Source organism: Hordeum vulgare, chromosome 4H (assembly GCF_904849725.1).
Source record: "Hordeum vulgare subsp. vulgare chromosome 4H, MorexV3_pseudomolecules_assembly, whole genome shotgun sequence".
NCBI lineage: Eukaryota > Viridiplantae > Streptophyta > Magnoliopsida > Poales > Poaceae > Hordeum > Hordeum vulgare.
The window spans coordinates 596,267,492-596,280,779 of record NC_058521.1 but is presented as its reverse complement, the minus strand read 5'-3'; the positions used below and the strand labels follow the sequence as shown (position 1 = coordinate 596,280,779).

Sequence of the window (13,288 nt, the reverse complement as noted above, 5' to 3'; positions counted from 1 at the left end):
AAGGGGCATTGCTGGAAGAGGCAATGCATGCAGAGTCAATTTTGGCAGCCTTATTGACAAGAACTTTGCCACCAAAAGCAACAAGTTGCTATGCTGCTTGAACTAGGTAGATAAATCCTAATAGTGATGAAGCTGGTGCTGGCTAGTGTCATGGTGCTTTGTGTGCTCTGTTTCATCACAATTATGAAGAACTGATTAAGTTAGGTGAGTAGGTATCTTAGGTGTTGTAGTTTATAAGTTAGCAGACAATGAAGCTTCTGGTCTATGAAGTTGTAGTAGTTCTTAAGTGAGAAACCTGCCCAAAGTTAATCTAAGCTATAATGTAATGGTGGGTTTTGTTGTGGTTGTAATGGATGATCTATAAAGTAATATGAAGCATGTAGCTTCATGCCTACATATTGTCACATAATTGTACTTGTCATTATTCTTTGTGTGTTTTTTGACTTAAAATGGAGCAATGATGTCCTCATATAATTAACTAGAAGTGTCAAATGTTGAAAAGAAGCAACACTCATAAAAAGGTCACCAACATAGCTCACTTCAATTTGAAAATATCATTACAACATAAAGATATAGCATTAATCTATTTCATCAAGGATCCCCTTAAGCTTCCTAATCTTGTCCTTTGTCTCCTATTTGTGTTTGAACAAATCACCAATCATGTACTCAAGCCTCCTTTTCTCTTGCTTTAGATGATCTCTCTCTTCTACTAAATTGTCATATGAAGCAGACAAAAGCCAAGGACACCCATCTTCACACTTAGCAGCAAGTCTTTTCCTATCATTTCTGGGGCACCTAATGTCAACTCTTTCCCGATAGTTGTACTCTTTGATGGCTTTCCTCAGTAACTCAACTGTGCCAAAGGTCTAACCAACATGTAACTCAAGTTGAGCTAGGCCTTCTTCTCTAAAATATTTGAATTTTGGGTTAACCTTATCTTCATCAGAGTCAGGCAAGCACATGTCACCATGTTCACTAGGATCATCAAGTTATTCTTGGACTGCTTTACCTTTCTCAAAATCAACATTGTTGTCAAACAAGTCATTATCATCTTTAATATGAATGTATGAATCAACAAATTGTGGATTGTAATCATCATCTGAGTCATGAACTGCTAAATCAAACATACCATCCGCTTCATCCATGTTCAAAGCCCTGCAGGTTTTTTTTGGCCCTATGCTCAACTAATATGAAGGAACATAATATCCTGGTTGAGGGGGTCATGGTATGCAATCATCTTCTGACTCTTCCTCACTTTCAACTAGTGCATCTCCCTCACTTGGATCTTGATCACCATCTTGCCGTGGATCTGCATGATTAAGTTGAACTTGGTTATCCCGCTCCACCTGCTGTCTCTGCTTGTTCCACTTGCTGTGGATATGCATGGGTAAGTTCTTCTTGGTTAGGTTGCTCCACATGTTGTGTCTCTGCTTGTTCCACTTGAACTTGAACTTGAACAACCTGTTGCTCTTGCTGGTCATGTGAATGCTCCTCTTGCACTTGCTCATTCTTTGGCCCAATGCCACTGAATTTGACCACAGTAGGATCCTCATCATCAGAATCAACAGGAACAATAGTAACATATGATCTCACGTTGTGATCATGATCAAGATAAATCTACTGGAACTGGTTTCCATTTAGGACACAATCCTTCATGTTTTCAGTCATAGTGTTGTCCCCCAACTTAATCTCTCTTAGTCCATTCTTGTAAACTGTCAACCCAGGAACACCAATAAGCCCTGATCCTGCCCTCAGACTCATAACCTATTTCCTCCACTAAACTGTCAACAACATTAGGTGTCCAATTATCTATATCACAGTAGTCATACCTAATAGAGTGGCCTTTGTGATAACCCCTATGCTTTCCCGAGCAAAGAAAATAGCCACCATGTATGATGTGAGAAGAGAAGAAGTTGCCTTTGGAATCTGCAAAACAAGCACATTGACAATGTTCACACAATGCAATCTTCAGACATATTCAGTACAATACAAATAGAGAGTGCATAAGTGTAAAATGTGCAATATTCAGACTTTTATTGACATCTTGTTGCAAAATTAAATAATGTACGTAATATGGATAAAGTAATGCAATCATATGCACAATATTCATACATTTTGATACACACAAATTACACCAGTGTTCATACAGTACAAACTTCAGACATGGTTTGACAATTATATCAGACGGTGCAATCTTTAGACTCTTTATGCCATTTTGTTGATACTTCAATCATCTGCAGAATAAAAACAAGACATATGTGTGATAGCCTGGCTTATTAGGGATGATAGACTACTCATATCAATAAGGAATTCCTTCTTTTCCGGAAGCCCATTCGAGCATAACTCTCAAGTTAAGCGTGCTCAGTTTGGAGTAGTTTCAGGATGGGTGACCGATCAGGAAGTTGATCCCGGGTGCACATGAGTGAGGACAAAGTGCGCATAAAAGACTAGTATTGATATGTGGGGCCAGTCTAGATCCCGCCAGGAGTAATGACCGTCGGCGGGTGTGTCCGGGGCGTTACAAGTTTGGTATCAGAGCCGACCCTCGCGCTTACACGGATGTTTGCGGACAGGTGTACGGTCATGTTGTTCATGACGTTTGAAACCCGTCGTGGCACACGACATGGTACATGTACTGGACTGGATGCATAGATGTTTGTGCCAAGAGGGAACGCTCATGTGGCCCGACGAGGACGTCGGTTCCTCTGAGTGGTGCTGTATGTGATAGCCTGGCTTATTAGGGATGATAGACTACTCATATCAATAAAGAATTCCTTATTTTCCTGGAGCCAATTCGAACAGAACTCTCAAGTTAAGCGTGCTTAGCTTGGAGTAGTTCTAGGATGGGTGACCGACCGGGAAGTTGATCGCGGGTGCGCATGAGTGAGGACAAAGTGCGCAGAAAAGACTGGTATTAATATGTGGGGCCAGTCTAGATCCCGCGAGGAGTAACGACCGTCGGAAGTGTACTTTGTTTGCACTCTGATAGAAAAAAGCATATGAAAGCAGCACATTTTTTTGGACAAAATTACCAAGTATTGTAGTAACAACACTAGCGAATCCACAGTCATCCACAGGACAAGTGCATGATCCAAAATCGTATACTTTATTTGCACTCTGATAAAAAAAAGCATATGAAAGCAGCACACTTTTTTGGGCAAAATTACCAAGTATTGTAGTAACAACACCAGCGAATCCTAATCATATGGAAGTATACTTCTGTTTACACTGTCAAATCCACAGTCATCCACATGACAAGTGCATGATCCAAAACCGTATACTTTATTTGCACTCTGATAAAAAAAAGCATATGAAAGCAGCACACTTTTTTGGGCAAAATTACCAAGTATTATAGTAACAACACCAGCGAATCCTAATCATATGGAAGTATACTTCTGTTTACACAGTCAAATCCACAGTCATCCACATGACAAGTGCATGATCCAAAATCGTGTACTTTGTTTGAACTCTGATAAAAAAAAGCATATGAAAGCATCACACTTTTTTGGACAAAATTACCAAGTATTGTAGTAACAACACCAGCGAATCCACAGTCATCCACAGGACAAGTGCATGATCCAAAATCGTATACTTTATTTGCACTTTGATAAAAAAAAGCATATGAAAGCAGCACACTTTTTTGGGCAAAATTACCAAGTATTATAGTAACAACACCAGCGAATCCTAATCATATGGAAGTATACTTCTGTTTACACTGTCAAATCCACAGTCATCCACATGACAAGTGCATGATCCAAAATCGTGTACTTTGTTTGCACTCTGATAAAAAAAAGCATATGAAAGCAGCACACTTTTTTGGACAAAATTACCAAGTATTGTAGTAACAACACCAGCGAATCCACAGTCATCCACAGGACAAGTGCATGATCCAAAATCGTATACTTTATTTGCACTTTGATAAAAAAAAGCATATGAAAGCAGCACACTTTTTTGGGCAAAATTACCAAGTATTATAGTAACAACACCAGCGAATCCTAATCATATGGAAGTATACTTCTGTTTACACTGTCAAATCCACAGTCATCCACATGACAAGTGCATGATCCAAAATCGTGTACTTTGTTTGCACTCTGATAAAAAAAAGCATATGAAAGCAGCACACTTTTTTGGGCAAAATTACCAAGTATTGTAGTAACAACACCAGCGAATCCACAGTCATCCACAGGACAAGTGCATGATCCAAAATCGTGTACTTTGTTTGCACTCTGATAAAAAAAAGCATATGAAAGCAGCACACTTTTTTGGGCAAAATTACCAAGTATTGTAGTAACAACAACAACGAATCCTAATCATATGGAAGTATACTTCTGTTTACACTGTCAAATCCACAGTCATCCACAGGACAAGTGCATGATCCAAAATCGTGTACTTTGTTTGCACTCTGATAAAAAAAGCATATGAAAGCAGCACACTTTTTTGGGCAAAATTACCAAGTATTGTAGTAACAACAGCAGCGAATCCTAATCATATGGAAGTATACTTCTGTTTACACTGTCAAATCCACAGTCATCCACAGGACAAGTGCATGATCCAAAATCGTGTACTTTGTTTGCACTCTGATAAAAAAAAGCATATGAAAGCAACACACTTTTTTGGGGAAAATTACCAAGTATTGTAGTAACAACACCAACGAATCCACAGTCATCCACATGACAAGTGCATGATCCAAAATCGTGTACTTTGTTTGCACTCTGATAAAAAAAAGCATATGAAAGCAGCACACTTTTTTGGGCAAAATTACCAAGTATTGTAGTAACAACACCAGCGAATCCTAATCATATGGAAGTATACTTCTGTTTACACTGTCAAATCCACAGTCATCCACAGGACAAGTGCATGATCCAAAATCGTGTACTTTGTTTGCACTCTGATAAAAAAAAGCATATGAAAGCAACACACTTTTTTGGGCAAAATTACCAAGTATTGTAGTAACAACACCAACGAATCCACAGTCATCCACATGACAAGTGCATGATCCAAAATCGTGTACTTTGTTTGCACTCTGATAAAAAAAAGCATATGAAAGCAGCACACTTTTTTGGGCAAAATTACCAAGTATTGTAGTAACAACACCAGCGAATCCACAGTCATCCACAGGACAAGTGCATGATCCAAAATCGTGTACTTTGTTTGCACTCTGATAAAAAAAAGCATATGAAAGCAGCACACTTTTTTGGGCAAAATTACCAAGTATTGTAGTAACAACAGCAGCGAATCCTAATCATATGGAAGTATACTTCTGTTTACACTGTCAAATCCACAGTCATCCACAGGACAAGTGCATGATCCAAAATCGTGTACTTTGTTTGCACTCTGATAAAAAAAGCATTTGAAAGCAGCACACTTTTTTGGGCAAAATTACCAAGTATTGTAGTAACAACACCAGCGAATCCTAATCATATGGAAGTATACTTCTGTTTCACCCATTAACCGCACCCACAAAACCCTAATCGTAGTCTGCCGCTCGAGCTGCTAAACCCTACTTGGAGTACCTAAAACCCTACAAGCCCGGGGCCTCGATTCGTGATGACATAGCAAAAACCCCAACAAATCAGCGGAATTGAAGACATTATGGAGCCGTTCCATAAGCTACCAGAGAAGGACCGGACGGCGACGACGTACCATAATGAGGGAGGTCAGCATCGGGTGGACGACGCGTCGGGGCGAAATGATGTCGCACTGGCCTCTGCCAAAGGGGTCGGACGACGGTGGCTCGGCATCCGACGATGAGCTCATGTCGCCGTTGCCGCACGCGGGCACGCCGGCGAGCTCGAGGGCACCACCTCGGCAGCGATGACGGGTGAGCGAGGAGGAACATGGGAGAAGCGACCAAGGAGGAACAAGGGAGCAGGTGGTGGTGATCGGGTGCAGTCCGACCAGGTCTATTTCTTTTAATGCGTGTCAATTTTGCGAAAACCCCCAGGCTTACCAGCTTATAAGAGCCAACCGACGACCCTAAGTTGAGTTGTCGTTCAAACGCCACGTGGCGAGGCCAGTCACACGGTCAACTAAACAAATACATACACAAAATCGTATATTGAATCATATGTAAACCCCATGACAACTATAAGGATCGTACTTCAAGTATTTACAACTACGATGACTAAAATGACCACCAAAACAAACGTGAGGACCTCTAATGATTTTTTTCTCTTTTATGAACTCCTGCGGCGAAAGAGGATGGGTAACCCGCAAGGAATGAGGATTCTCCAATTTTCTAAGTGCCACAGGAACCGTTCGGCCGGCCTTTCACGGCCCAGATTGGCCCGTCAACCTCACTTGCCACTGGCATTCGAACAGTCCAGTTCCACCCAGACTCTCGGAGCACACCCCATGTCTCGTCGCATCTCCCGCCTCCGCCGCGCCGTCTCCGCCGGCGGCGCGACCTCCTCCTCCTCCTCCTCCTCCAGACCCTCAAACCTCCGCAGCACCGAACCCACCACCGCCGCCACCGCGAATGCGATCGTCAGCCTCGTCGCGGCAGGCGGCGATGGCGGCAGCCTGGAGGCGGACCTGGACCGCCTCGGCCCGCCCCTCTCCGACGCGGCCGTGTCGGCGGCGCTCCGCGCGCTCACGGAGCGCGGCATCCCCGCGTGCCGCTTCTTCGCCTGGCTCTCTCGGCACAGGGGCGTCTCCCCCAGCGCCCGCGCCCACAACCTGCTCGTCCAGAACGCCGGCAGGCTGGCCGACTACCCCGCCATGGCCCGCGCCCTCGACCAAGTGTCGGCGCGGCGGCTCCCCCTTACCGAGCAGGCGTTTGCGTTCCTGGAGGCCGCGGCGAGGTCGTCAAGCAGCGTGGATGACGCGGTGACGGCGACTCTGAAGACTCTGGACGGTGCCGGCGGCCCGTGCCGCGCGTCCGGCGTGTTCTCGCTGGTCAAGGCGTTGGCCTCGATCGGCGAGTTCGACGCGGCCGTGTGGGTGATTGAGGAGACGGCGATGAGAGCGAGCTACTACAACGTCCTCTTGGCTGCCAAGTGCAAGGATGGCGACTTCCGGGGCGCCTGTGAGGTGTTCGATGAAATGAGGAAGGGGAGCTGCGACCCGAATGCCAACTCCTGGAACTACCTCCTCGGGTGCCTGCTCAAGAATGGCAGGGCCACCGAAGCATGCGACCTCGTTGAGACCATGGAGAGGTCAGGACCTGACGACATCCCAAACTCACTGACGTACGAGATCCTCACATACCACGCCTGTAAGGCGGGGAAGATGGATTCGGCAAGGAAGATTCTCGATCAGATGTTCTTGGAAAAGCTGACGCCGAGGATTACAATTCACACGGCCTTCATCAAGGGGTACTTCTACACCGGAAGAATCGAAGATGCCTGTGATTATGTCAGGGCTATGAGCACCAGGGATACACACTCCACGAATAGGAACTACAGCCTGCTCGCCAAGCTGTTGCACAAGTCGGGGAGGAACATCGAGGCAGGCCGTGTCCTCTATGAGTTGATGGAGAAAGGCCTTAGGCCAGACCACTCTGCTTATGTTACAGTTTCCAAAGGTTTGCACAAGATGGGGAGGGGAGATCTGTGTGCTGAATTGAAGTCCTTGTTTCAGAAATTCATTGTACAGTCAGGTTTGGAACACTGATTTATTTTTGAGCTCTTGTTGAGTCATCTAGTTGAGTGAAACTTGCTTGTGCATATAAGATATTCATGTGCCATTTATGCCCTTCACTCCTGTCTGCACCATGTATAAGTAGATAACTTAGCTGTAAATCAGAAGGACATGTTTCTTACTTTGTATAGATAATAAAAACATACATCGGCAGAAACAAATGCTGCAAAGCCATTTGACATAGATGCATAATGCATTAGCTACTGAAATGGCTCAAACTGGATTCAGAAAGAAAAAAACAAAATAGTACATTCTTCTTCTTCTATACATGAACTACTATTGCTTGCCACCATTCTGCCAATTCTTTGCTTCACCTGACATGCATGTGTCTGAGGACACATGCTTTATTCTAAGGATCTCGGTAGAGACTCTCCCCATATCTGGCCGCTCTTTGGGTGATTTCATGGAGCAAGAGAGGCCTATTCTCAAAAGTGGAATGACGCAATTCTTCATCATGTCAGTTGCATTGCTGTTATCTTCTAGCATTGTGGGGTCAACAACCTCATGAATATCCTTTGTAAATGCGCTATCAACAAATTCATGAAGGCTTATACCATCATTAAATTTTTCATCAGTTGGACTGCACCCTGTTATCAGTTCTAGCAGAAGCACTCCAAAACTATAGATATCACCCTTGGTTGATATCTCTTCACTCATCCCGTACTCTGCATTTACATTAAAAAAACAAATAAAATTAAACAATCTTCACTATTTGTACAACTCCACAAGGAACAAACAGAATCAATATCTTGCAAATAAACTTATCTCACCTGGTGGGATGTACCCTATGGATCCTTTTAAGCGACTCAAACTTGCTGAACTATCTTGATGTGCATTTTCTGTGCTGAACAAGAATCTTGCTAGGCCAAAGTCGATGACATACGCAGCCATGTCAAGACCCAAAAGAATATTGGTTGGCTTCAAGTCGCAGTGTATAACTGGAGGTGCACATTGATTGTGAAGATAATCCAATGCAAATGCTACATCCAAGGCTATGTTAGTCCGTTGGCTTAAAGTCAGAGTATTCATTTCACCATTTTCAGGGTCATTTAGATGTAGCCACATTCCTAGGTTCCCATTTGGCATGTATGGGAACACTAGGGCCTTGAAATCTGCCCCAGCATTATCCATTGAAGAGCATAAAGTAATGATTTTTACAAGATTCCGATGCCGAACATTTCTTAGGGCTTCACACTCTGCTATGAAGCTCCGATGTGCCCCATTAATGTCAAGATCAAAAATCTTGATGGCAACTTGATCTTCTTGAAACTGCAGACTGCCCTTATAAACCCTTCCAAATGACCCAGAACCAATTAAGTTTGCTGATGAAAATCTATCAGTTGCCCTTACCAAGTCTTCATATGATACCTTTTGATATGATATTTTCTCTATCTTTATCTGCTCATTGTCATGATGCAAATGGGGATTGGTTTTCATCCTTTTCCTCCAAAAAATTGTTGTAATAAATAAGAAAAGGATTGCAGTGGCAACAACAGTTGGCAGTAGAACTAGAATCAGTAGCTTCTGCTTTCTTTTCCTGTCAACCACTGCTGAACAAAGAGACATACCTCTTGTTGGAATGCTTGTACACAGATGATAATTTCCTTCGATTGACACTGCACCAGCGATGTCAAAAACACCGCCTGTTGGAACTGCTCCATCAAAATGGTTGAAGGATAAATTGACGTCTTGCAGTGATTTCATGGATTTGAGGAACTCTGGAATTTTTCCAGACAAATTGTTCCTAGAAACATCCATCTGTTTTATGCTGACTAAGTTGGCAAATGATTGTGGAATGCTTCCTGCAAACAAATTGCTTTGCATACCAAGATACTCCAGAACAACACACTGGCCGAGAGTTGATGGGATGTTGCCAGACAACCTGTTATTTGACATGTTGATTTTCTGCAGATGAACGAGATTGCCAACTCCATCTGGCATTCCTCCAGACAAGTAGTTGTCTGACAAGTCCAACTCTTCAGAAAGCGTAGAGAGTTTGAAGATTTCTCTTGGTATATGCCCATCTAGTGAGTTGTGAGCAAGGTTGAGTGTGGTGAGTTGAGTGCACTGTGCTATACTTGCAGGTATTCTTCCACTAAAGTTGTTATGATCCATTTCCAGCATACTCAGCTGGACAAAATTGCCAAAAGTATCTGGAATCTGACCGGAAAGCCTGTTTTGCGCAAAGGATAGTAAGACCAAGTTCTGCAATTTCCCAATTGTTGGTGGTATATTACCAGTGAGAAGATTGTAATTCATGTACAAGCTAGTGAGGCTCGTAAGGTTGCCAATCTCTGGTGGTATAGGTCCGGAAATTTGGTTACTACTTAGATACAGCCATTCGAGACTGTTTGAAAGGTTGCCGATAGAACTTGGCAATTTCCCTTTGAGATTGTTCCCATCCAAGGCCAGGATCATCAGTTTGGAGCAATTCGATAGGGAAGAGATAAAGCCCCAGTCATCTGCTTCTAGTTTGTTGTGTGCCAAATCGAGTTCCTCCAAATTTGGCAATGAGCCGAAAAATGGTATGGATCCAGTAAAGCTATTACCATTCAGGTAAAGCCAGCGTAGGTGGCAAGCTTTCAGAAGAGAGGCTGGGATTGGTCCATCAAAACTATTTTCTGAGAGTATTAGGTCCTGGATATTGGGAAGGGTGTCGCCAATGTCGAAGGGTAATCTTCCGACAAGTGAGTTATTTGCTATGGCGAGACTTCTCAGGGATGACATGTTGAAGATAGACAGTGGAACCGGCCCAGATAAGTTGTTCATGTTCAAGGTCAATGTCTCTAGTGTTGGAATATAACCTAAGCTCTCCGGGATGCTCCCAACTAAATGATTGTTTGTAAAACGAAGATGAACTAGGGAGGAAAGGTTCCCTAGTGAGGAAGGTATTCTTCCTGAAAGATTGTTATTCCCTAAATCAAGATGCTTAATAGGGGAAGATGTGACAGTAACAGAGGGTATTGAACCAATAAAACTGTTCTGTTCGAGGCTAATCCTACCAATTGACAAAGTGTTGAGGAGAGCCTTTGGGAGTTTCCCAGTGAGACCATTGGTCATGAGCCTAAGTACTTGAAGACATGAACTATTTGCCAAGGACTCCGGGATGACCCCTCCGAGAGCATTGATCCCGAGATCGACGTATCTAAGATGGCGGCTGCTGCCCAAAGATGGCGGTATGCTGCCAGTAAGTGTGTTTTTGGCGAGAACTAGAATGCACAGCTCAGGAAGGTCCCCGAAAGCAGGAGGGATGCTCCCTTGGAGCTTGTTGTTGCTAAGGTTAATCTGTTGAAGGCGCTTACATTGGCTAAGGGTAGGCGGGATCTCTCCACTGAGGGAATTGTTCCACAAGCCCAGGGTTTGGAGCTGGGAACACGCGGAGAGTTCAGGTGGGATGGTACCTTCCAAAGCGTTGATGCTGAGGTTGAGGTTGGTGAGCCGGCTCAGGAGGCCAAGCTCGGGCGGCAGGCCGCCACTGAAGCTGTTGTTGGACAGCTGGAGCCTTGCCAGCCAAGTGAGATTGGCGATGCAAGGCCCTATAGAGCCTGAGATGCCCTGGGATTCAAGGTCCAGCGCTACGACACGCCTGGGTGCTGTCGCGCCGCAGGAGATCCCGTGCCAGTCACAGAATTCCATGGACGTGTTGCTCCATGAAGCTAGAGCTCCGGTTGGTGCCAAGAGCCCGGACTTGAAGCAGAGAAGGGCTTGCCTGTCTCTCTCTGATTCATCGCATATGCCTAGTAATGGTAGGCTGCAGAAGTAACCCAAGAAGAGGCAGAGAAATTGACAGCGGCTCGGAAACAAGAAGGCAGCCGAAGACACCATTACTCAGCTATCGAGATCGATGGAAGCTCTAGCTTTGCAAGAGGATGTTTAAGCATGGTGTGTCGCAGTACCTCACCCACTTCTAATAGTAGGAGATTGGAGCAACAAGTTAAGATATCATAATGGGTGGCAATGCAACCGTGCTGGATGCTATGGACAGAGGAGCAGGTAAGGTAGGCAACACCGGAACATGGATTTTGGACTATCTGGACAATCTGCCTGAAACTCAACAACGATATCTGCAAGTCATTGTTCCAAGCTTCCAGCAATGATATCTGCGAGTCATAGTTGCAAGTCATGAGCTAGCTTCCAGGATATAGAACAATTCGTTTGGTTGGGGTCCTGTCCAGCCAAAGTAGATGATATCTGTAACTCAGAGTGTGGTGCTTCCAGTTCAACGGTAATGTGGAAATTAAATGGGCAGGTGCATATGAGCGCATGATTAATTTGGAGGTTGTGCCTTCCGGAGACCCTTGAATCGGCTGGAAGCGATTGTTGGCGCTCCACTTGTACTTACAATATGGATTCCTAGCAAGTTGTCCCTTGTCAGGTTGTTGTTAGATTATTTGGGAAATGTAGTATAAGACGCATTGGAGATAGTATATCTCAAGACTCAAAGGTACTAATCATGGCCGTTACACGGATGGGCATCGAGCGATTTGAAAGAAGTACACTGAAAGGAGAAGATTGTTCTGCAGAGTCAACTAGAGAAACACGGGGCCCTGACGATTGCTAAATGGTGGCTTCATCCTTGTAGACCGTGTACCGACTCTTTTTGACTCGAGGTTTCAGACTGAGAAAGTAACAGGTACTCCTGCTAATTAACAACTTTTTTATAAAGCCGGCTGAAAGCGACATAGTTTTTCTGGTGATACCAGTTTACAAGGAAGAAAAATAGTTTTTTTTTGTCAGTTGGATGTCTAACAAATTTGCTTTCTGTCAAAGCTTTGTTTCTAACATTCCAAAGAGCCCAAGCCGTAGCAGCAAATCTCATCCAAATTAGCCGCTGGACCTGCCTTGAAGTTTTGCCCAGAAATTGGTGAGACATGATGGCGTCCACGTGTACTGTCTTGGACACAGTCCCAGAAGAACAATTGAGCCATAACACAAGAAAAGAACAATTGAGCTATAACAGGCCATCCTCTGTCTCATGTCTCTTCTAAACTTTGACGAGGTCGCCTCTCTTTGCTCTGCTTCCGACGTCGACTTGTCATTGCAGTTTTGTTTTGCCAGCAAAACGAAACATAAAAGATGAGTTAAGTAGGTTAAGCTCGGATGATTGAGACCTTGAAACAATTCTTATGGAGTAGGTTAAATAGGTAGCAACTCTGAAAATGACATCCGTCACGGTTACCCCAGTGCCCACAAGTGAGCAAAACTATGCCAGCGCCACATTTTTTTGTCTGAAGTACAGTCTTCTTTTTACTCTTTGATTGAAGGGTGTGGTCTGAAGTAGTACAGTCTTCATGTCCGCGAGCACATGGTGGTATGAATGGACACGCTCCTCTCTAGTTATTTACTTGTTAGCTTCCAAAACGCTCTTATATTGTGGGACAGAGGGAGTGTGTTAGCTTCCAAAACACTCTTATATTGTGGGACAGAGGGAGTGTGTTAGCTTCCAAAACACTCTTATATTGTGGGACGGAGGGAGTAGTATTTATTCATCATTTTGACTCGTTGAACACTTGTGGTAGTTCACTGAGGAAATTAAGGTAGGAAACTAACTTGGGCTCCTCTTTGAGGTTAACTTGCATAAATGAACTGCTTGTTTGTGGGCAGTCATCAGTGACGGATTGACAGACTAATTAAGCTGTCCTTTGCC

The 13,288-nt window shown here is 44.0% G+C and overlaps 1 protein-coding gene across 1 annotated transcript; it reads left to right on the top strand.

Annotated features, from left to right (window-relative positions):
* Window positions 1-5,814: 5,814 nt before the first annotated feature.
* Window positions 5,815-9,642, top strand: LOC123450876 (pentatricopeptide repeat-containing protein At3g60050-like). The gene is made up of 3 exons (XM_045127927.1): window positions 5,815-5,901; window positions 6,322-7,600; window positions 9,553-9,642. Exons 1-3 carry the CDS (start codon window positions 5,815-5,817, stop codon window positions 9,630-9,632), a joined length of 1,446 nt encoding a protein of 481 aa, XP_044983862.1. The 3' UTR covers window positions 9,633-9,642.
* Window positions 9,643-13,288: the final 3,646 nt, after the last annotated feature.

What these genes read in the sequence shown, in the direction of transcription:
- LOC123450876 (XM_045127927.1), top strand. Translation starts at nt 5,815, where the DNA reads ATGACGGGTGAGCGAGGAGGAACATGGGAGAAGCGACCAAGGAGGAAC. An exon ending in ATCGGGTGCAGTCCGACCAG is followed by an intron (nt 5,902 to 6,321) that starts GTCTATTTCTTT and finishes GCATTCGAACAG; the next exon opens with TCCAGTTCCACCCAGACTCT. An exon ending in GAAATTCATTGTACAGTCAG is followed by an intron (nt 7,601 to 9,552) that starts GTTTGGAACACT and finishes GATTTTCTGCAG; the next exon opens with ATGAACGAGATTGCCAACTC.